Source organism: Myzus persicae, unplaced genomic scaffold (assembly GCF_001856785.1).
Source record: "Myzus persicae strain clone G006 unplaced genomic scaffold, MPER_G0061.0, whole genome shotgun sequence".
Taxonomy (NCBI): domain Eukaryota; kingdom Metazoa; phylum Arthropoda; class Insecta; order Hemiptera; family Aphididae; genus Myzus; species Myzus persicae.
In genome coordinates, this window is record NW_019104411.1 from 92137 (window position 1) to 115703 (window position 23567).

Below are 23567 nucleotides of genomic sequence, written 5' to 3' on the forward strand. Positions count from 1 at the left end.
TAGGGGCCCCCACATATTACCGTAGTACATGCATCTACGTTTTTTTTATCAAAACCCATTAAATAATTACTTATAACTTTTCTTAAAAATAAATTGAATATAAAAAAAGCAATTAAGTAAAAAAACTTATGATTTAAGTCAGTAGTGCCCAAACTTTTGAAGTGCATCGCCCACTTTAAAAAGTCTGACAGACGTCCTCATCTACCTTAAAAAATAATTGGTGCAAAGTAAGCAAAAAAATTAATTCATTGTTTATAAATGACTTTAATATTTCGTATTAAAAAATAATATTATAACAAGAAGTAAAAATTATGTTTGTACAACTACAGTCCACACTCCAGAGTCTAGGATACAGTAAAGGAATTGCAAGTAAGCTGCTTTTACAGCCAGAATTTAGAAAGCGTAGTATCCTTCCTCGGACTTAAATTATGACATAAATCACTCAAAAATAATATTGTAAATGGTATTGAGATAACAACCGGACACTCGACGACGACGAATTATTATTATTTTTTTTTTTCTTTATTAGTATAATTCTGCCCATACACCTGGTATTTTTACATTGTTTTTACAATTATAAATTAATTAAATAAGTTTACAATGAGTTATGGATACAATTTTTGTTCAATTTAGATAATCCTCTTATTGAGCTTCAGCTGTTTCCAGTAAGACAATTATTATTTTAAAAATACAAAAAAAAAAAAAGAACACACACAATAATTTGAATTACATAATATTGTTGAAAAAAATTGAATCAGTCACCTCCCCTATTTTGTAATCCAATGCCCCCAGGATAGCCTGGTATAGCCCATTATATTTAGTCCATACACCCGATATTGCCAATTTTGGGAAACACCGACTTAAGTTAAGAACCCCAAAAATTCTTAAGTAGACCTAAGAGCTCTCGAGCTCTGGTCATAAAGTTAAATATTCAGTATTTTGTCCAAACGGCATACTCAAAATAGCGTGATTTTTCATTAGACTACAACTTTGAGTACTATGTGACATGTGTCTATGTCCGACCGCCAAATTCTTCACCATCGTTATCAGTACACCTGACTACATATATTATATATATAATAAAGTTCTTAAGAAAAAAAAAAATTGCAAAAAAATAGTTTGAGGCATATTGCCTCTTATAATAATTCTAGTAATTACTAATCACAGATTTATATATGAATGTTTATATATATCTGTGTTACTTATTGCAACCATAGCCCTTTTCTAAATGTAACCACGAATTAAGATATCTTTAATCATAGAACAAATCGTGATGTAACTTAATATAAGCGGTATTAACCATTAAGTTTATCAGTGGTATACGAGCCAACTACCATAGATAATATACATACATTATCTATGCCACTATCTAAGGGACTATGACGGAGCCACGGTCTGTGAAGGAGCAAGCTATCTTCATGTAGACATGAAGATAAGAAATTTGCGTTTTTACTTTTTAGTATTTTAATAATAAAATCGAATTAAATCCTAAATTCTGTTATAAGTTTATAACGTAAAACGTTTTATGATATTTTTATTTTGATGTATTACTGTCTTATAACCAATAAATGGAGTTTCCTTAATTGTTTGATACCGTGAACAAAGTCATTGGCTGTAGGTAGAGGATGGCGGATGAATTAAATGCCGAAGCCGCTTCATCGGCGATGACTACTAAAAACAACGAACCAATGATCCCATTTGACGAGTCGCTTGAACCAATTCCTGAAGATAAAGCTGATCAGAAACACGTGGAAGATGTCATTCCTAACAATTGTGAAATTGTGACTGCAGACATCAATGAACCTATAATACTTGGTAGTAGTGAAGAAATTAACAGTTTGATAATGACCACAGAACATGAAATAAGTAATGAAGATTTAGGAATAAAGGTTGAAGAAAAACGCACCAATGAAAAGGTATTGGACAGTGAGAACAAACTTGATCAAATTGATACAGGTGTAACTGAATGCTTGGATAATGATGAGCCTGTTATGCCTGTTCTGAACGTTGAAAACAAAATAATGGAATCTATCAGTAAAATTGAAATTATTCTTGACCAAGCTGACCAAATAGTTGACAAAGATATTACAGGTATAAATTATAAAATATAATTATTGATCTATAAAATTAATTATTTTAAATATTTTAAAATTATATTATTTTTACAGACCCGCCAACAATTGATATTTTAAAATCTATTAGAAATAATGATTCAAATGAATATAATAGTGAAGATAAAATTATAAATGAAAGATGTTTAATAAGTGAAGAACCTCTGAATCATAATAATATAATATTAAATTCTGAAATACACCAAGAACAACCACTACAAAATGACCTAAGTGAAACACTTTTGAAAACAAGTACTAGACCACAACGTCAAGCTGCAAAAAAAGCAGAAAATCAAATCAGAGTAAACACATTAAAAACTAATATTATATTGATTAGGAGGATGTTACACATTCATTTGTTGTATCCATCTTAGAAGTGCATAACAAATGTATGATCAACGTTAACATTTAGCTTTGTTAGTTTGTTAGTTCATAAATATGAGTGAATCGTCCTATTATAGGCAATTATTGGTTAGAACATAAATCAGTTTTTTTAGGATAACTAAATATTTTAGCAATTTTTGCTTAATTTAAAAATGTTCATAACTCGCTTATAAACTGAATTTTTGTAAAACACCAAAAATACAAACATGGATGATGTTCTTGCAATTGAGTTTCATAATAGCTGATTCGCTTAAATTTTAAACTAACAAAGCTAAATGTGAAATGCTGAACGTGGAGATGAAAAATGCGTGTATAACATCATCTTAGTAGTTATTGTACAATTTAAAAAACATACTTATTACATCATTTACATGCAATATTTGGTTTGAATTATAGGAAATAGCTAAGGAAATAATCAAACCTATTGATAGTATTGATGACAAAATTATAGATGCAGTTGAAGCTTTATCATCTCCATTGAAAAAAGTGTGCTGCCAATGTAACAGGGTATTGAATATTTATTTACAATTATTTTTTGTACACATAGTTTACCACATATGATTAAAATTATTGAATTTTTCAGTTTCGTTTATGTAAGTTTACTGTAAATGACCATAAGTCTATTTATTTGTGCCAAGAAGAGTGTGTTGAAAATTACCGTAAGAAAAATAGTCATTGCAACTTTGAAAAAAAATGCCAGCATTGTCAATCATCGATTTTAGAAAATGAGGATAAGAGTTATTATTGGCAAACAAAACATTTTTGTTCAGTAGATTGCTTAAGTAAGTTGTGTTTATTTAATATTGATTGAAATTTGGTTGATTGGAATTTAATATTTTATTACAATTTATGTTATATTACTTAGGTCACTATCAAAATACAGTTTTTGATTCAAATTGTGTAAACTGTCAAAATCTTATAACATCAGATATTGATTTGGGAAAATATTCTCGATATATTTCTGGTAAACTATTACAGTTTTGTGGGGTTTATTGCTCTGGAGTTTATGAAAATAGGTTAAGTTTGTGCAATTTTTGTCAAAAGGATTTAGTTGGTTGTGATTTTGAAGTAATTATTGAAATAATATAAATAATAAATGTGTTATTATTATAATATTTTTTAATATTTAATAAATATTCTGTAGGATTTCTGTTCATCATTTTGTCAAACTAAAGATTATGAATCAAGGAAAAAGCACACTGAACCAGATAGTTCTATTGTGGATTATGGTTCAAATGAAAAAACACAAGTCATTGGTAAGTTCTCATTAAAACATGTACTAACTCATGACTTATTAAGCAGGCATGTCAGCAAAATCGTTCTGCTCCTAAAGTGAATCCCAGACATGGAAAAAACGAGTTAATCATGAATTCTTTATTAATCCTCCAATGTATTTCCATTTGGGATTTATTCCAAGTCTGGGGCATACATGCACAGTGATAGGAAAAATGCCCAAGTTTACTGACATACCTGTATACTTAGTCATGCACTAACTCATATTAATTGTTATAATTTTAAACATTAATATATTTTACATAATTTAATAACTATATAAATATTTGCTTACAGATATATGCAATGTGTGTTTCTGTAAATTAAATTCTTCACCCACAAATGAGTTTCAAATATTAAGTAATACAAATAGTTTATTTAAGTTTTGTTCAAATGAATGTTTAAATAAATTCATTGTTTCAAAGAAGAGAACTGTTTCTTGTTCATTCTGCAAAGTAAGTTATTTAAATGGTATAAACTATTTTCTGAACATTTATTTTTCTTTGTTGCAATAAATATTTTATATTTATACTCTGCATCACGATAAAAGTAACCCATTTTGGCAGTGATTGTCACAAGGTCCCATTTTCTCCACTTTGTGCCATTTAGTGTGGCCTGTCACGTGCTGACCATTAACAACCGTGATCGTGTAACTTTGATATGTCAAATAGATGGGGAATTCGCCAATATGAACGCGATTTGGTCGGAATACAAGTTACTTCTCATGTGGCATAGAGTATAGAATGATCCATTTAAATAATAAGCTGCTAAATTTTATCAGACAATTTCTATTTTTTTAAATTAAATTTTAACCATAAATACTTCTCTAGTCATTGAAATTTGTATGCATAAATCTGGTGATTGGTCTGCACTATTGCGAATACTGTTTGAATACACCACCAGTACTTCTCTGACCTGGTAACAGTGTAGGGCAAGTATGTCAAACTCAAAGTATTAACTGGGCCAAATATATTAAATAGTTTACTGTGCTCATTGCCCATAAAAATGTATCAAAAAAAAAACATTTTATACGTTTTTTAATTTTATTTATTACTTGCAATACTATACAATACTTATTCAATTATAGCTTATCAGAAGATAAGATAGAAAAGATAGAACAATTAAACTTCTCACTAATAGTTGTGAAACGAAAGGAAAATTCTATAGTTTTTTTTTTCAATTAATTGTTCATTAATATTGCTATTTGCAAGGTTAGGTCATGAAAAAATTAGGGGTGTGTTGCTTGCTGCGTGTTTAACATGCCTGATCTAGGGAAATAGACTGTCAAATCCCATAAACTAGGCATGGTAGGAACCTTTAGGGTTAGGTTAGGTTGAACAAAATGTTTGAACACAACATTTTGAACATAAGACTTTGACAAATCATATTTGAACTGTTAACTTTCTTCTTTACTAAACTATTTCAATATTATTAATTTATTATGAACAATTATCCTCAGTACCTAAAATATAATAACTTATAAAACTACTCATTCAAATTTTGTATAAATCCATTATTAAATTTTTTAAACGGTGTCAAGCATGGTTGTTGAATTACCAAGTGTATATTATATATCATACAACATTTGCTTGAATATGTTCTTTTAGGTTAAAAAGTTTAACATTGATATGATTTCTACCAAAAATGTGTCTTCCAATAGTCCTACATATATATGTTCATTAAACTGTATTTATCAACAACAAGAATCACCAGCATCAAAATCAAAAAAGTATTATCAATTCAATTTACTATTATTAATATATCATTGATTTATCTTTTTCTAATGATTGTTCCCTAGAATTATTTGTGATAAGTGTGGCTTGCATTCTCAAGCACGTTATAAAACAATTCATGTTGGAACAACTTACAACTTCTGTAGTCAAAACTGTTTAAATTTATTTCAATCAGGGAAAAAGCAAAAATCCAAATCTAAATCTAAAAATGGTTTGTATAATTGTATAAATAAAATATTTTATACATAAATTATATTATAATACTTAACTACTAATATAAATTATTATATATATATATTCAAGGTGTAACAGAATAACTGGCAGATATAAAAACTTTTATGCTTACCAATCTAAAAAATTGTATTTTTAATTTATATATAATAGACTTTAATAATCGTTAAATATTTTTAAAAGAATACTAATATTAAATAGAACAAAATTTATTACGTATTACTTACATTTGTCAGATTTTTCTGTTACTTTTTATATACATTTAATAACTAAAATAATCAATTACTTACTATAGTTTTTAGTTTGTTTTTAATATAACATTGTATGCAATTGTAGGAAAAAAATCTTCAGCTTCACGAATATCTACTCGGCAGTCTGCACGCAAAGAAGATAATATTGATGTAAATGCAAATTATTCCAATTATTCATATATTTTTATTAGTTGTTACTCATAAATTATAAATACGTCTACACATATTTTGGTTTTCCAGAGTGATGAAGTAAATAATTCTCAACCAAAAACTCAAAAAGTTAAACAAAAAGTTGGTAGAAAAATAAGTTACAAAAATGAGGTATCCACAGTTGATAAAGAAGTGCAAACAGGTAGGATTTAATTTTTTGAAATTTATATCAATAAATCAATCAAATAAATCATTTATCAATATTATGTACCATTTATTTTAGATCAAACTGGTAGTAAAGGAGTAATAATTCCAATTCCAGTGCCAGTTTACATTCCAATGCCTATGCATATGTATGTAATGCCATATCCAGTACCAGTGCCATTCCCAATACCTTTACCGATTCCAATTTTTATACCTACAACTAAAAATACTTCCAAAGCAATTTTGAAGGATATAAAGGTAATTCAAAATTCTTGATCTTGTTCGAATTAATCTGTTTTTAGAAATTAGCTTATAATTTATGTCCAGACAAAGGAGTTTAAACCAAGCATTTACTAGTTTTTCAATGTTGTGTGGTTTTTTTTGTATGTGAAGACATTTTATAGCAGAAAAAATCGGTTATCTTCAATTATGAGGGTGGTTTCTAGCAGGAAATATGATCTAATTTGAAATTTGAGTGCGAAAAGCTATCAATTATCAATAATTTTTAAAATAATCGGAAAAAACAAATAAATCTGATAGTAGATACCCGCTTAAAAATAAAATATTTAAAGAAACTTTAAAAAACACATTTTTATTGTATTGTTTGTAACTTAAAAATAATAGTTGAATAAAAGGTCAAAAACTCTCTAACATTAGAGCTAACAACAAAAAAAAAATAGTGTGGAGGTCTTATAAAATTCTTAGATTTTTATAACCAGTTTTTAAGCTTTTAATTTCAGTTAGACTAATTATAAAAAAAAATAAAATTGTAGGTTTATAATTCTATTTCTAAAACCCGGTCAAAGCTCTGAATTAAATAAATTAATATTAATTTTTAATCTAAAGAAAATTAGAGAAGAAACGCCAGCTGATCCATTTGAAGCAGAACTGCTGTTGATGGCTGGCATGGTAGCTAACGATCTAAAACATGAAAATGTTTCATCGTCAGATAGTGAAAACGATGTATCGAATAATGGTAACAAAATTATCTTTTTTTGTAATTGTAATTTTTTAATGCAAACAATATTTATTAGAATACAATGATGACACAAAAGTTGTTTCATCAAGTGCTCGTAACACCAATTCTTTTGGAGATGATGTTCTCGCAATGGCCTTGAATATGGCAGGAGCAGATACAGAAAGTCTTGAAGGGACTGATGAGATATCTACCATGACATCAAATGATCAGACAAATCAAATTATTGATGATGTTGAAGCAAACTTAGTATCTTCTACAATTATGCCTCAAACACCTGATCCAATGGAAAGTAAGTTTCAAAACTAAAACAGCTACTAAAAAATTTTTATTTTAAAGTAAAATATTTATAATTTTTAAAGATATAACCCAAGAAAATATGATATCTTCCCCTCAAGATATGTTATGTCGACCTCCAAGAAAACGTGCACCTCGTTCACAATCTCGGCGTAACTCAAATTCAAAACGTTCTCGTAAAACTGAATATCCTCAAGCACAATGCATCCCACCAGGATTAATACATCAAGTTGTTCAAAATCCTTTATACACCATTCCAATGTCGGTAGTCAAACCTGATGCAAACATGTGTCTCAAGTATACATTAGGAGTTAATGCCTGGAGACAGTGGGCTTGTACGAAAAGTATAGAATTTGAGAAAACGTTATCAAGTTATGTGTGTGGTGTGAAAAAAACAAATATATTTAAATTGGACCTTCTGCAGTTAACAGCTTACGAACTAAATTATTGTCTGTGTTTGTTTGTGAAAGAGGTACGCAAACCAAATGGAAGTGAATATGCGCCAGACACAATTTATTATCTGTGTTTAGGCGTTCAGCAATATTTATTCGAAAATGGACGAATTGATAATATATTTACTGATATGTCTTTTGAAAAATTTACTGATACTTTAAATGAAATAGCTAAAAGATTCACTGAACTCTATAATGACACAAGTAATACATTTTGTTTATTGAACATAATATTTGTGTTTTAACAACTATTTGATTATAGAGTATATCATTACGCGTGTTGAAGAAGAGTATCTTTGGGAGAGTAAACAGCTTGGGGCACATTCTCCTTACGTATTGCTATGCACGTTGATATTTTTTAATACCAAACATTTTAATTTAACAGTGAGTATAGGATAATGTGTATTGTATAGTATTCATTTTTGGTTGAAATATTGTGTTTATTACTATTTAGAGCGTTGAAGAACATATGCAACTATCTTTTTCACATATTATGAAGCACTGGAAAAGAAATCCTAACCAGCCATCAACATCCGGGGTTAAAGCACCAGGAACCTACAGAAACGTGTTACTGCGTTTTTATCCTCCACAGGCATCCATTGGTATGTATTAAATATTGTTCAATATTAATAACTCAAATAAATATATTTCCTTTTTTTTTTATTATTTTATAGATTCACCAAATTCTCGAAAAAAAAAAGTGTACGAGCAACATGAGAATGAAGAAAATCCCTTGAGATGTCCTGTAAAGCTGTATGAATTCTATCTATCAAAATGGTTATTTTTTTATTTCCAATTTAACAAACATTTTTAATTTGTATATTTTTATGTATATTTATACCCATAATTTTATTTTACAGCCCAGAAAGTGTTAAAACAAGAAATGATTTGTTTTACCTCACTCCTGAAAGATCTTGTGTACCTGATAGCCCTGTATGGTATTCAACTTGTGCATTAAATAAAGAATCGCTTGAAAAAATGCTCAATCGAGTTAAAATGGTAAAAGAAATCAATGTAGCTTTGTTATCTTCATAGTTGAGTTAATAGTTTATAAATATTTATATAATAATTATTATTGTTGATGAAATGTTTTAAGTTTTGTAAGACTTTGTAAGACATTTTTTTTAATGTCATATTAATCTTTTTTGAGTCTATTTGTATAGATAATTTATAATTGTTAAATATTGATAATTAGTTGTAACAAAGACAAATTTTATTTTTTAAAGTGTTACCTGAGTAATGTTACTGACATTTTGTGAGTAAAATGTAATTGTTCTTCTTATACAAAAGAGACATGCTAATGTTTATTGTACCAACACATTTTAATTGTCCAACAACAAGTAGGTAGTACCTATTTTTCATATCTGTACAACAAAATAGACCCTTCAAAATGTACTTTTTACTTACACGGTAAAATTTTTAATTAGTTGTTTTATTTAAATACAAAGCAAAATCAAAGAAAACATTTGTTATATTTTTTTAAATATGAACCATCAGTTATTGTTTTTAGGAAAAATCCATGTTTGAAAATGCGGTATATGCGGCTATAACTTATAAATTATGATATTTTAACTTAAAAGTTTAAAATGACAACAGCTATATTATTGGATCAAATAATAAATGAGCAGTATTTTGTTTGTTTGTGAGATCTTTGCATTAAAATACTAATAAATCTGTCACGCAAACAAGTAAAAAAAGTAAAATTATATGTTCTAATGTTGCAATTTATCATTTTTGTTCAATGGTTTTTACTGACGTCTATAATTTTGACGACGATCAATTTCGAGGTTCTTAAGGTGCCCTTCAAAAATATTAATTGGTGTCCGTTGCACTAGGGTAGAGGTTATCAACATGTGTGCCGTGGCTTCCAGGGGCGCGTCGGTTATCAAGGGAACCGTGTCCGCAGTAAAAAATATAAATCTGTTTGTTTTATTATTACCATTTTACATACGAGAGCCGTTTAAATTGTTAACAAAATCGGAAGAGTCCAAAAAGACCCAAAAACGTTGAAAAGTAGGCCTAAAGTATTTTTTTTATGCTACACCTATATCTAGGAGTAAAAATAAATAAATAAATATTTGCTTTTTAAGTTTTTAGATTACGGAATTACTATTGTACTGTTGTAACTTCCGATAGTCGATACCTACAATCAGACAACTTAGGTACTTATACATTGTAAGCTTTCTTATATTCATCAATGAAGTTCCCCCCCCCCCCCCAAAAAAAAAAAAAAAAGGAAGAAGAAAATTAACAAATTATAAAAACGCCGTCGGTTTATTCCAACAATAAATAATAATAGTAAAAAAATATATCTAATATTGCACATCGTAAATAACAAAATTACACACTCCGCATTTCCACCGGCCGTTTGTGTTCATCTATATGATTTTTGCCAGATTTGTAACAAAAGTACTCCCGAATGGAATCTGTAGAAAACTACTAGTGGTAATGATATCCTGGACAGTAAGCCCCAGGACAGTAAACCCATGAATCGCAGTTGTCGTTCTTGACTAATCCAACTCTGCGTAATGAACGAATCGAACAACCACAGAGCGATGTTGCTGCACAGCAAGTATGTGATTATCTGAAGACGCAAAACAATAAAACGTCATTAAATCATCTTAATTGCCATAATACCTATATATCCTCTAGGGCGCAGGCCGTTTGGACGAACCGACCCGAATCGTAGTCCGTTTGGGCGAATAAGATTTAGATATTTGTATTAATAAATAATTAATATATTCTATAATAATGTACATATAGTTATTCATATTATATTGGTATAGGTATAGATAAGTATATTATTATATAGTAATCCACAGTAGAAAAATAATAATTACAATTTTTAAAAATAATTCCACTAGCCCAAACGGTACAACTGATACTCGGCCTAAAGGACTGTTAATTTTTTGGTAAAAATCGCTTCGCCCAAATGACCACCGTCCAAACTCTATTCAGGATAAAAATAAGGCACTGGGCGGCCGACATGTGTGCATAGGCGTTCCGAATGCCAGGTGGTTAGGTGAGCATCTGACCACCGCCGGTCGCCGACCGAGACTTTTCTTATCCTGAATAGAGTATAGCTTCTGCAACGTTGCATTGTTATTTTTTGTGAATTGTACTTAGGATAAGCGGAAATCGGGAGGAAGGATCGAAGCCCTCGCGGCTCACGTTTATGTTAAAAATGTTTGCCTACCCCCTGAAATCGAAACGAATTTCCGCCAATCATTGTACCCATTAGATACTTGTATTTTATTTATGTATATGGGCACATGTATGTGTTCGAAAAGTTAAATATTTAATGTTTTGATGAAATTAAAAAAAAATTTTAAGTTGTTGGTTGGAAATAGCTTTTTTCATTCATACCAATAATACATTCATCTATGATTAAATGAATAATGAATACATATGTATATATTCCTTGTATTAATTACCTACTTACAGACACATGGTTTTCATATAATATATTTTAATGTTAATGTAATATGGCGTAAGCCATCGGTGTGCGTTAGAATATTATAGGGCATGCCAATAAGACTCGGAAAAATGGTGCCAAATTACAAAAGTTCACTGTACCCTCACCCCCCTCCCAACTGGTTCCTCTGAAATTGGACGGCTGGTTGATTAATATGTCTTACAATATAAAATTGTATAGGTTTATAACTTTTATAAAAGTCACCTGACGACCGGGTTTGGTGAACAGTTGATGTCTCGACCACGAGCTTCTCCTATAAGCCTCGGCGGTCAGTGAGCTCTGGACGGCCACTTGGACCAGCTGCAGCACATTGACGGCGGTCAGCATGGCGTCCACCTTCTGTTCTGGGCTGCCAGGCTGCGACGTGGCCACTCCAACGGCGCCCACCATAGTGCTGAACAACGCGTACAGGACGACGCCCGCGCCGGACACTGTGGCCAGCATCGAGTCCAACGCCGTCAGGTGGTTGCCGTTGTGGCACAGCTTGCGGATCTGGTAGAGGCCCACGCAGCCCAATAGCGTGCCGGTGGACAGTATGGTGGCCAGCGTGGTGGACGTCATCCAGAACAGGGTATCCGACGCAAAATCCGCGTCGTCCTTGACCACCAGAAATATGATGACCACCACGATCACCATTACCAACGTCAGCAGGCCGAGGAACAAGCCCTTGTTGGCGCCCGAAAAGCTCACTCCCTGAGACACGTACATCCGGCCCAGCTGAGCGGCCGAGTCTTTTTGCAGGTCTTTGGGCGTTGTTGACGACGACATCGACGACGACGGCGGTGGCTTCGGCATGTTACGTTTCAACGGTTTTATCTGACAGGTGCCCACGTTCTGACCCATAACATACGTCACTCCGGCAGCTATTAAACTGTGATATAACAAATTTTATAATTTTTTTTTTACTTTCTATACCGGGTGATCTATTTTATGTAAGACATTCATTATTTCAAAAGCGGTAATAGTTATTGAAAATATTTTTTTCACTCAATTTTTCTTTTATTGTCATTTCTTTCTTTTTTTTAGTGACAACATGTGTTTTTAATTTCTCATTTCAATTCAGAATATATAGAAACATAAAAATCAAATTTTAGAATAGTAGTTTATGAGTTATAACTTTATAAATATTTAAAGTTTAAATGAACAGATAGTTGAATGATACAGGGGTAGCAAAATGACAGTAAACTACAATTCCACTCATCTAAACCTTAGTTCAGTTTACAGTTGCGGTAGCAATTTTCAGTATTGTCCGTTCACCCCCATCGAGTTGAAGTTTTGAACTTTCCCCCCAGCAATGGACATATCTCACATTAATATAAATAACAAATAATTGTAATGCACGCTTTTAGTCAAGCTTAAATAATATCGTTATGAAAAGTTTAATCGAATTTATATTTTATTACATTTTTCAATGTCGTATTACAATTTTGCTTTTCTCATTATGCCTACATGAATCATACTGCACACTAAAATATGGGCTGAAACGGTTTCAATGATAATAGACGCAGAAGATTAGATATAACTATTATCATGTGAAAAAAAACCTTTAAAAAATTATATGAGCAAGTACGAATCAAATATAAATCAAAAAAAAAAAAACACAAAATTAATATTCCATTTTTGTTAACGTTTGTAATGTATGTCAACTGTTACTGTTTGTAAACAATTCAAAATATTATTATAAGAATAACATAAAATAATAATAATCACACAATAACATGAACTTTTTGTTTTATATTATCGTCAATAATACCGATTAAATTAAAAAAATATTTGACTTACCTAAATTGCACAATGAACGGATATAAATATGGCATAGAAGACGTTAAAAGTTGTCCGAGTGAATTAGTGTTTAAACAATGATGAAGTGTCACTACTTGTGACACGTGGTTCTCAGACACAGGTTGGTAGATGGCATTTCTATACGTCCCGTTATAATCTGTAAATATTTCAAATAGCAGTGCATTATAATAGTATAACTTGTAAATTGTGTAAATAAGGTTAAGCATTTTCCACCTAAAGGCTACAACGTAACTGTAATAACGTTTTCATTGGTTTGTTCGTGAGTTTTTATTTACAGATAGGTAACTATTATACTTGTGGTTGTACCATAATATATTGTCATAGATTGTTAATAATCGTTATTTATAATAGTTTTCATATTTCATTGTGAAAATTGTGTATAAATCGTTTAAGTTTTAGGTAATAAACGCTTAATGTATAATAGTAAGTATAGGTTGTTAAATGTACCTGGATTTAAGTCTCGAGTGTGCCTCGAGGTGATAAAACTGGGAAATCCACGCAGTTGTAAGGGAGTAGGAATACTGGATTCATAAGTCGATGCTGGCATGCCTATGTTCGATGTCTGTGCTAGATGGATGAAGTAAATCCATTCAATGCCGCTTTCCCAGATTACCAACCGCACCCATAAAGCAATGTTTGTGGCAGCTAAATGCATGAATCCAAATCTGGCGGCCAAACCAAACCTTTCTACTAACACCTAAAGGCACACAAGTGATTAGTGAATTAATAAGTATTTTTTTCCCAGGCATATAGGTAGTAGCTATATACGCAGTAGCACGTGTTATCGTGTTATTGGGTAGGTATATATTAATTTTTCATTTCAATTTTTCTGTTAGGCTATTGATCGTCAGAACAATTGTTTCATAATCACAAACATCAAAGTAATTTTAACAGATTATATTATATTATCTAAAGCTGTATCTTATAGATATGACTCAAATCGTGTAAGATGTAGAAAACAAAGTTAATATCTATACAGGAACGATGGTGAATATAATATGTTAAAATAGGTACCTACTTATGTTGTAAAGATAAATGTTTTGAAAAAAATCTCTCATGTTAAATCATATTTAAAGAGAATTTATTTTTCATAAACCGTGCATGATGATTCTTTAATCTTTTTAGCAAGTGGTGCGTGATTCCTGTACATGACGTGGGTACAATGCACGTATCGTCATGGACCATGCTTAGAATATTTTTTCTTTATATAAATATTATGAACATCAACGGATTTATAAATCATACTCACTGCTCGCTAAATTAATATATTATAATGTCACGTTCTAAAATCTTCAATATAATACATTAAAGAACAATTTAACGTTTCAATTTAAATCTATTTTACTACTGTTGTACTGCTGTATACATGTAGGTACAGGGCAGGTAACTACTACAATAGTACAATATAAGTTTTTTCATTCTAATTCTTTCTCTTCACCTATTAATTGTGGGACAAAAGTGAAGTTTATCATCGGCCTCCTCGCTGCCATAGAATCCACCCATGCAATATAATATAATCCACTATATAAACTACATATACCTACCTAGTTTTATAATATCTAACCTTTTGGCTTTTGGTCTTATTCGATTTGCCAAATGGAATGTATATTTATGTAACATATTTCATATATTTGTATGTATATCAATGCAATTTCTCTTCATTTATTTCATATGTGTTACCCATTATCGCATTGTGTAACATACACCGTGGTATAACTTACGAGAATATAATTATATTTAGTGTTCACATAGGCGTGCACTGTATAATCGCGGCAGATGCAGCATATAACAAAATATTGTTGAATATACCTAAATTTGATACTACCGGACACCGGCAAATATTTTTTTACCAATATTATCGATATATTAGTATCAAAGGCACACATCTACTGACTGCTGACACCTATATTATCAAAATATTACTTTGTAATTTTTTACTATACTTGGGTAGATATTATGTACTCGGAAAATAGTATATTTTATTCTTTATCTAGGTATACTTTTAAATAGCACTATAATGTCCAGCAGTCGCGGCCCGTCAACGCAAACTTTCACCAAAAAACATAGATAACAAGATAAGCCATCAGGTGAAAAATAACGCAACAGAGTTATTGTTGTTCTTAACTAATCACAATTAATATTTTGACATTAAAAATATTTTGTATTTTAAAATCAAGTGGGTATAATTAAATAATAATATTTTATGGTAGTAATAATAGTTTAAAAAAACTGGTTTAATATACTCCTTTATTCCATAATATAATATAATCATTTAATTTATGCTAAGTAATAAATATAGTCAATATTATATTATACTATTGTTATATTATATAAATATATTTTGGTCCTGCTGAAGAAATAAATTACTTCGTTAAATAATCAAATTTTACCTGTGAATTTATGAAAAGAAAATGCATTTGTAAAAATGTAAACAGTCCATGCAGTATTGGATGTACGAAAATGACATCGTTTAAACAGCTAATGTCCATCATGGAATACATGGCCATTTCCAAACCGTTGAATACGAGTGTTCCTAAGCCGAATACTGAAACAATTGATAGGTCATCTGATATTATTATTATTTAATAACAAAAATACAAAAATATAAAATTGTAACATACAATAGGATCGCTCATCGAATGTATAACAGGAGAAATTCTCGAACAAAATGCTTTCAGCAGAAAAAATATTTTAGTAGGTACCTACTTAAAATATATTTTTGATTTTATAACTCAAATTTTTTTTTGAAATGTCATCAAACAGCCTTGTACATAAGACAATTATACTATTTTAAATTTATAAATAAAATTATTCGATCATAGGGATTTCTGATTGGTAGGTATTTGAAATATTTTTCGGTATTAGGTACCTATCTATATTCAAAATTATTTATTAAAACGTTTTAAAGGTATGTTTCTGAGACCTCTGTATAGTAGGTATGAAGAATTAAATTGAACGGTGCATAGATAAAATATGTCGTTAATGGTTTTTACAGGATAATTAAACCTAAATACATATTAAATTATTATTAAAGAAACACAAATTTCGTTTTAAATTTGCGAAATAGAGACTATAATATAAAGTATGTGTTTTTTGGTATTAAAATGGAATAGTGACAATAGTGTAAGTTAATTTACCTAAATTGGATATAATCTGCTCATTTTAAACTTACCTAAAGCCCCTACTCTCAAATAGAAGCTTGTGTCCGAAGTCTTTGAACGTGAAATATGCGCACGTTTCAGCGAACTGAATTGTTTCAATGAGTTGAATCGGTTCAATGTAAAGACACCTGGGGATGATGAGCCAGACGTGACGATTTCAGTTTCGTCCGACGTTAAACTGACGCATGAATCGATCAATACCCACACATAAATGCATATAATTACGGCTATGCTTCCCAAGTACAGGTACATAAGGTAAATCCCCTGTATAGACAGTAACTTAACAGGATTGTCCATAACTTCTATCAAGCATATGGCGAACATGAGGATAACCAACACCATACCGTAGAACGAGCTGAGCGTCACCCAACAGTGGTGGCTGTAATAAACATCAAGATTATAATAATATGTTATGCCCGTAGTATATAGTAAATATTATGCTGTAACAGGTGTGATCACATATTACTCAAAAAATGAAATCGATTGCCATAGATGAGGTACTTACAAAGATTCTGTATGTTGTAGCATGGACATGTCCGTCCCTCTACTCGTCAACAGGTTCATCAGAGTCCGACTACTTTTGAGTTTAAGTCCATCGGATCGGCCCATTTTGGAAGATCGTTGGACTAGTTTACGATTTATGTGTGAAAAGTGATCATCAAGACTATCTTGTTCGGTTAATTCACATATACTATGCACTGAAAGTTAAATCATTTTAGAAGTTGAAACATTTATTTTATTAAACGAAAATCTTTGAACAAATAATTTAATTGATGAAAAGAATATCTGAAGCAAAAATATACAATATAATTTACGTAAAGGTATTAGGCATAGGGATGTATTATGTATATTGTATACTTGCGTGTATAATGTTGTTTTATAGTAGGTATAAATGTATAATGTATGTAGTTTTCAAATTAATTTAAAAATGTTCGTTGTAGTTTGGAAGAATATTTAAATAACATTACGTACGTTATTATCGTATACGATATGGTCTTCAAAACGTTATTTTAACGTTTATTAAATTTCATTCAATATTTCTATTTTGTCTAGTATTATATTTTTCAAAGATATGTATTAAAATGTTTAGTAGGTACAAATTGTAAAACGGTTCAATATGAAGAAATATTTTCTTGATTATTTGAATTAAATATTAAATAAATTCTGTGTTGATTTAATGTGTAATTTATATTCTATTATATTGTAAAATGTTGTTTAAGACATGCAGTAGATACTAGATATACTAATTAATATATATGAAAGGCAATACCTAATAAATAATAATATTTACTTAAGTATAAGTAAAAATTATAATGCAATACTAAGTACAGGACAATTGTTTTGTATATTGGACACACAAATCACATACATGTTTGATGTTTTATGTAATATTTTGTTTGATTGTGATTAAACAAATTTTAAAGTACCTATGTATAATATACATATATGAGTATACGTATCCATAAATTATTATTTTAAATGGTAAATAACCATTTGTATTTTTTTAATTTACCAAATATATTAAATTAACTTTTTAGAGTACCTACCTATTTTACTCTATTGATATGTCATTTAAGAATGATAATAAGCTGCACGAACATTTTTAATAATTCCCCCAAAAAAATATCGTTCTTAAAAATCTCTAACATAAGAACATTACCTGTACATTTAACTGTACTGTGTACATGTTAAAATCGTACAATTAAAAATATAAGTTGGTACTTACATTTATGTTTTATATATTATGTATAATTAACAATAATTATTAATTGCTATTAATATTACATTACATTCATCAAGCATGCTAATGCTGGTGGTAATCATTTTTCTCCTTCATTAATGCAGATATTCAAATTATGATTTTTGGAATTTATAAAATATCCTTAAAGACTATATTTTCAAATTTTTAAGATTTGTTGTACTATTTAAAGAGTGCCTTGTGGAAGTACAAACTATTGTTTTTTTTTAAAAGATAACCCACTTTTTCTGCTGTAAATTATTTGGCGGATAATTGTTCTGAAAGTCTTAACTTATCAAAACCAAAATTTGTTCAAACTAGCAGTTTTTGAGTTATTGAACATTATGTACTAAGGATAATAAATTATAGGTCCACGATAATAGGTTTGGAAGAAACCTCGGCTGTAATAATTCAAAAATATTGATAGTTTGTAATAATTTATCAATATTTATAGTTTACAAAAGTTTTTTTCTAAAGTATTTAAAAATTCCAAAAATTAGAATTCGAATAAATGTATTTATTGTATGAGAAAATGAAGCGGTGAGTAGCTATGCTTGCAAGTTGCAAGTGAATCGTCACTCTACATATATTTTATTTTTTTGTTTAAGCTAATAATATAACCACTCGAGGTTACAACGTGGAGTAAACAACGACAATAATATGATGGGTTTTAAAGTTTAGCAGTTTAGCTATGCCGTTAGTGCGACGCGCAGGTCGCATAAAAGACCGTACATAAGAAGAAGCAAAAAATAACGAAAAAAATAAAATATCAACAACACTATATACGGTAGCAGTATTCAGTGCTGATAATGTTCCCTTTCAAAACGAACGTCCGTGCATATAATTACACATGCACATACAAAATATAATATATACACATAAATAAATAATATATTATATATACACACACGTGCAGCCCTGTGCAGCGTTTCCAGTCGTTTCGAGCCTATATTACAGATAGGTAGGTAGCTACTACATTATAATAATATTATTGTGTTATACCACGCGGCGTGCACATATATCACTATGTGTTTGTATGCAAATGTGTATGATTATAATATTATAATATACGAACTCGGCGATGACATTAATCTAGGCATATATCGCGGTTAAATCCGACTATATAGTTGTGCTCGTCGACCCGCGTAGTTCGCAGTGAGCAAGTGTAATAATTGTATAGTATGTAGACTATGCGACGAAATGTAAGTCGTGTACCCGACGAAACAATCTTTGCTTGGCACACCGTATACATATATATATATATATATCGTATACAGAGATTAACTAGACCATAGTCATGAGCCGAGTTGTGTATGTGTATGTAATAATATTATATTTTGTCAAATATATGTCAATAAAACGTACGAGCTGCAAAGTAGGTACCCGCCTCCATTATTATATAGGTATATAATATTGTAATTATAATTATTATGACGGTCAACGGTTTAATTTTTTTTACGGAAAAAAAAAATTCTACTTCGCGTGTTGTTTTCATCATTCCGTAAGTTAATTTACTACCTAGGTATACGTAAAAGTCTATGCATGGTACCATTTTATTCTATAGATTAATAATTTTTCAACTAACCTAACTTTTTATCAAGGTTTATGATATTTTATGTCATTATTTTTTCGTTTTTTTATGAGTAATACCTATCTATACACGGCATTTTAGCACACGTGTATACTTTAATGCCCTACGAAAACCGTAAAAGTGTAAAAGTTTGATCAATATGGCGTACTATATGTACTCTATTTTTATAAAGGCAAATTTATCAGCTTGGACGTATACTTCACAGTTCACTTTAGAAACACACTCTTTCAGGAAATGTAATAATCATCGTGTTGAAGCGACTATATTTATTATTTATGTTCACTTTTCGTTCCGGTTCCTAAATATCTACTTTCCCACATTACAATGATGGAAGTCTGGAAGAGTATTATATAGTTATGGTGATTACTGATTATACGTTATATAGCGGTTTATGTTAATAATTTGTATTGATAACGTAATGTGTTGTGTGTAACGCGGATGAGCTTACACGTAATAATTTGTACCTATTGTTATTTTTACAAGAAAACAAAATATATCATATTAGTACATAATCTTATTACACTGCTGTATTATGATTATATTATAGGAATATAGCTTAGGATGCCTAGCCCCAATCAACATATTAATATCAACAGTAGGGCTAATATAGTTTTATGATTTGGCTCAAGTGAGACTCCAGAGACTCTTGGGTTTTAGATCGGTCTGAAAATTATTCTTTAACAACATGTTATATTACCTACCCCTGAGTACGAGTTTCGAAGGTGACTGCAGCTATGAGAGTTTATGCAGTTACTGCAATTCGTTCCCGAGGGTCTAACTAACGTGCAAATAGAGAAAATTAAAAAACATAAAAGTTTGAATTCGTCTAGTTGTTGTGGTAGTAAGTAGTTGCATTTGTTGGTACTGTTATACTTTTAAGTTATGACTTAATCAATAGTTAAATTATTTTAACAATAGTTTACCAGAATCTAACTTGCATAAAAATATGTAAACAGTTATTCGAATAAAAATGTACATTTTTGTTGAATTTTCCAATGCAAAATATGAATACCTTTCTTCATTTGTGATAAATCCCCCACCGCATAACATGTATATAATTCAGGTAGCCTAAGAAAGTCGGCGTGATTGACGAATAATAGGTGCCGACGAAACTATTTCTTAATCATTTAATAATATTTAAACATTTTATACAACATTTTAATCAAATTATTCTGCTTTGGATTGAGCAATTAAACATAAAGGTTAGGGTACCTACTGTTTAAAAGAAGGTAAGAATTACATATTAGTATGTTAAATTTTCTTCCGAAAGAAAATGTCGAAAAGCGTTGATCTGTTAGGGAAATAATGTGAGTGGTGTCCGGTCTGTATATATTGTATAGCATAACGATAAAGAATTAAAAGTTTAAACGAAAGTTTCAATTCGCGCAATTCAATAGGGTATAGGAATAGAAAAAAAATTAAATAACGTTTTTATGAAAGACGATGTAGTAGCTGGTATTATCGATCTGCATTGATAAGTAATGATAACATTGTAAAATACGATATAATACAAATACACACATAATATTGTACTATAGAAGTCATGTGCGTACAAAAAGTTAAGGCGATTGACATTTGACACGCGTGCAGTGGTATGCAAATGGTATTCGTTGTTGGTTCCGTTGTACAGGCCACACGGGGATTGATTGAATTGTCATTATTTATTACGTAAGTCGGATTTCGGAAACGAATGTGATCGTCCCAGTTCGCTGATACAGAGTCGGGAAAATGGATGCCTAGATGCGCACACACGACTCGTTCGATTTACGCCAATAACGTATGAGTTATGAGTTACGCGAGTACTTATCAGTACTTGTAAATAACTCTGAACTCTTTCTAACTCTGAACTCGCTGACCACAGTGGCGTATTGACGGGGATTAAGGAGAGTGATAGACGAATATAGTCGGGATGTCAGATGTGTATAGGATTGACTATTAAGACGGTTATAATATTTTATACATTTTTGCAATAGTAATGGCTAAAGCAGACATTCTTTTGGAATTAAAGGTCTCTGTGTAAAGACAGGTGCTATAACTCTACATAATATAACGTACAAAGGAGCGTTGGCGATCATTATAAGGCATATAGATTGGGATCACTGAACAATGAAAGATACCTACTGATGTGTTTTAGCTGGTCCTATAAAATAATGTCATATAAATTAAAAACTGCGATCCACGTCAATTAGTTCCAGAATCTGCTATTTCCGTCAGTATTTTTGATATTTCGATGATTATTTACTCGGGTGGTTGTGTGATCACTAATCACTTTACGACCGTGGAACAATCATTAATTTAATTTTAAGCGTTTTACTGGGGCTTATAACATTATTATACATACGATTGGTACCTAATTACACATTTACACCCTATAAGGACCCGGAGAAAAAAAATTGTCGGCAAATACGCCACTGCAGCGAACTCGTGTATGCGCACATTATAACTACTCACTCGTCCAATCGCTATCGGCTGACCCACCTTTAGCGGCAGCTGCAGCGGTGGCTCGGCAACCGTCGGGAGCTGTACCATTGACGCCTTGCTGCGCCAACCTCCAATTCTCACGTCCCACGGCGTCCCGCGTGCCGGAACTCCTGTTCCTGCGGTCGTCACCGCCGGCGTCGACCGCCGCGGCCGCGGCCGTCCGCCGTTCGTGGACGACGACGATCTCCTCGGAGGCGACAGCCGCGGCCGTCGGAGGCTGCGGCGGCGGTGGCGCCGTCGTCGGCGCGTCGTCGACGGTCCCGGCGCGTACCGTGATCATTGCGGCTGTTCGTCTTCACTGGAACCGTAAACTCGCGGCATCGCGGACCGGCCGCAACTATGATGTGATTAAAATACGACGGACGACGGTGCGCACATCCGCGCTCGGTACCGCATGACCCGCTGGAGGGGGTGGGGAGAGGCCCTCTGCGACGCGAAAGTGTAATGCAGTATAATATTATTATAATAATATTTTGTACACTTTATTATTTTGTAGGTACACTGCAGCACACGTGCTATTATTGTAGCGATGGTAGGTATACGTACCCATAATACCGAGACGGTCGATGCAATTATAAAATATTATTATTTTATGGGTACATTATATGCAGACCGGACGATGGTCGTTGTGGAAGTATAATAATACTTCTACAGAATATCGCGTGCACGAAAATTGTATGGTATTAAAATATAAAATACTTACTGTGTATACGATTAATATTAATAATAATAATGATAGGTAATAGTCCGAGTGATGATGTGGTCCCGCCGCTGCCGACGTGTGTCAATATTATAATTATTATAATCAACGGGGCTGCTCCGATACACGTGCGTCTTGTCTGGCACTTTGACGGCCCCCCGAGAATAATATCAAAACGAGATTAATGGACCGCGGCCCGCCGCCAATACACGCCGAAATAATTATATTATATTATTTTTATCATATATTGTACAATAATAATGTATTATAATATATTGTATCACAATATTGTTATATTATTTAATGAAAATGTTATATTATAGTATTAATTTTATTTTTCGCGATATCGTTATGATATGTCTCCGGGACGGTGCCGCATCATTTACTGCTGCAGCGATCGTCGCACGCGACCGGATGGAGCCCAAGCATCATGTGCTCAAGCCGTGTTCCTCTTCCACGCGACCGATAAACCGGTCGGTCTGTATTCTCTCTAATTATTAAACACGGCCTCCTAGTATAATATTAATATATATATTATAGTTTTTTTCGGCGTAGTT

At 31.3% G+C, this 23567-nt stretch overlaps 2 protein-coding genes across 3 annotated transcripts; one reads left to right on the forward strand and one right to left on the reverse strand.

The window, feature by feature from the left end:
* The first annotated feature begins 1369 nt into the window (after window positions 1-1369).
* LOC111041978 (zinc finger MYM-type protein 3) lies at window positions 1370-9522 on the forward strand. Its single transcript, XM_022326452.1, has 19 exons — window positions 1370-2091; window positions 2169-2413; window positions 2892-3002; window positions 3079-3277; window positions 3361-3563; window positions 3640-3751; window positions 4065-4222; window positions 5375-5496; window positions 5566-5711; window positions 6068-6132; window positions 6223-6334; window positions 6416-6594; window positions 7183-7312; window positions 7371-7604; window positions 7675-8265; window positions 8324-8445; window positions 8516-8663; window positions 8736-8838; window positions 8922-9522. Exons 1-19 carry the CDS (start codon window positions 1626-1628, stop codon window positions 9094-9096), a joined length of 3621 nt encoding a protein of 1206 aa, XP_022182144.1. The 5' UTR covers window positions 1370-1625; the 3' UTR covers window positions 9097-9522.
* A 793-nt stretch (window positions 9523-10315) lies between these two features.
* Window positions 10316-23406, reverse strand: LOC111041983. Of its 2 annotated transcripts, XM_022326456.1 has the most exons (9): window positions 23014-23406; window positions 22281-22736; window positions 17006-17198; window positions 16512-16879; window positions 15730-15884; window positions 13787-14036; window positions 13319-13475; window positions 11741-12407; window positions 10436-10645 (listed from the first exon to the last, which is right to left on the reverse strand). In XM_022326456.1, the coding sequence occupies exons 2-9, from the start codon at window positions 22588-22590 to the stop codon at window positions 10436-10438; spliced, it is 2310 nt and encodes a 769-aa protein (XP_022182148.1). In that variant the 5' UTR covers window positions 22591-22736; window positions 23014-23406. The 2 variants fall into 2 exon arrangements, with proteins under 2 accessions (XP_022182149.1, XP_022182148.1); XM_022326457.1 differs by lacking the exon at window positions 23014-23406 and having other exon boundaries at window positions 10316-10645; window positions 22281-22590.
* Between the last annotated feature and the right edge of the window lie 161 nt (window positions 23407-23567).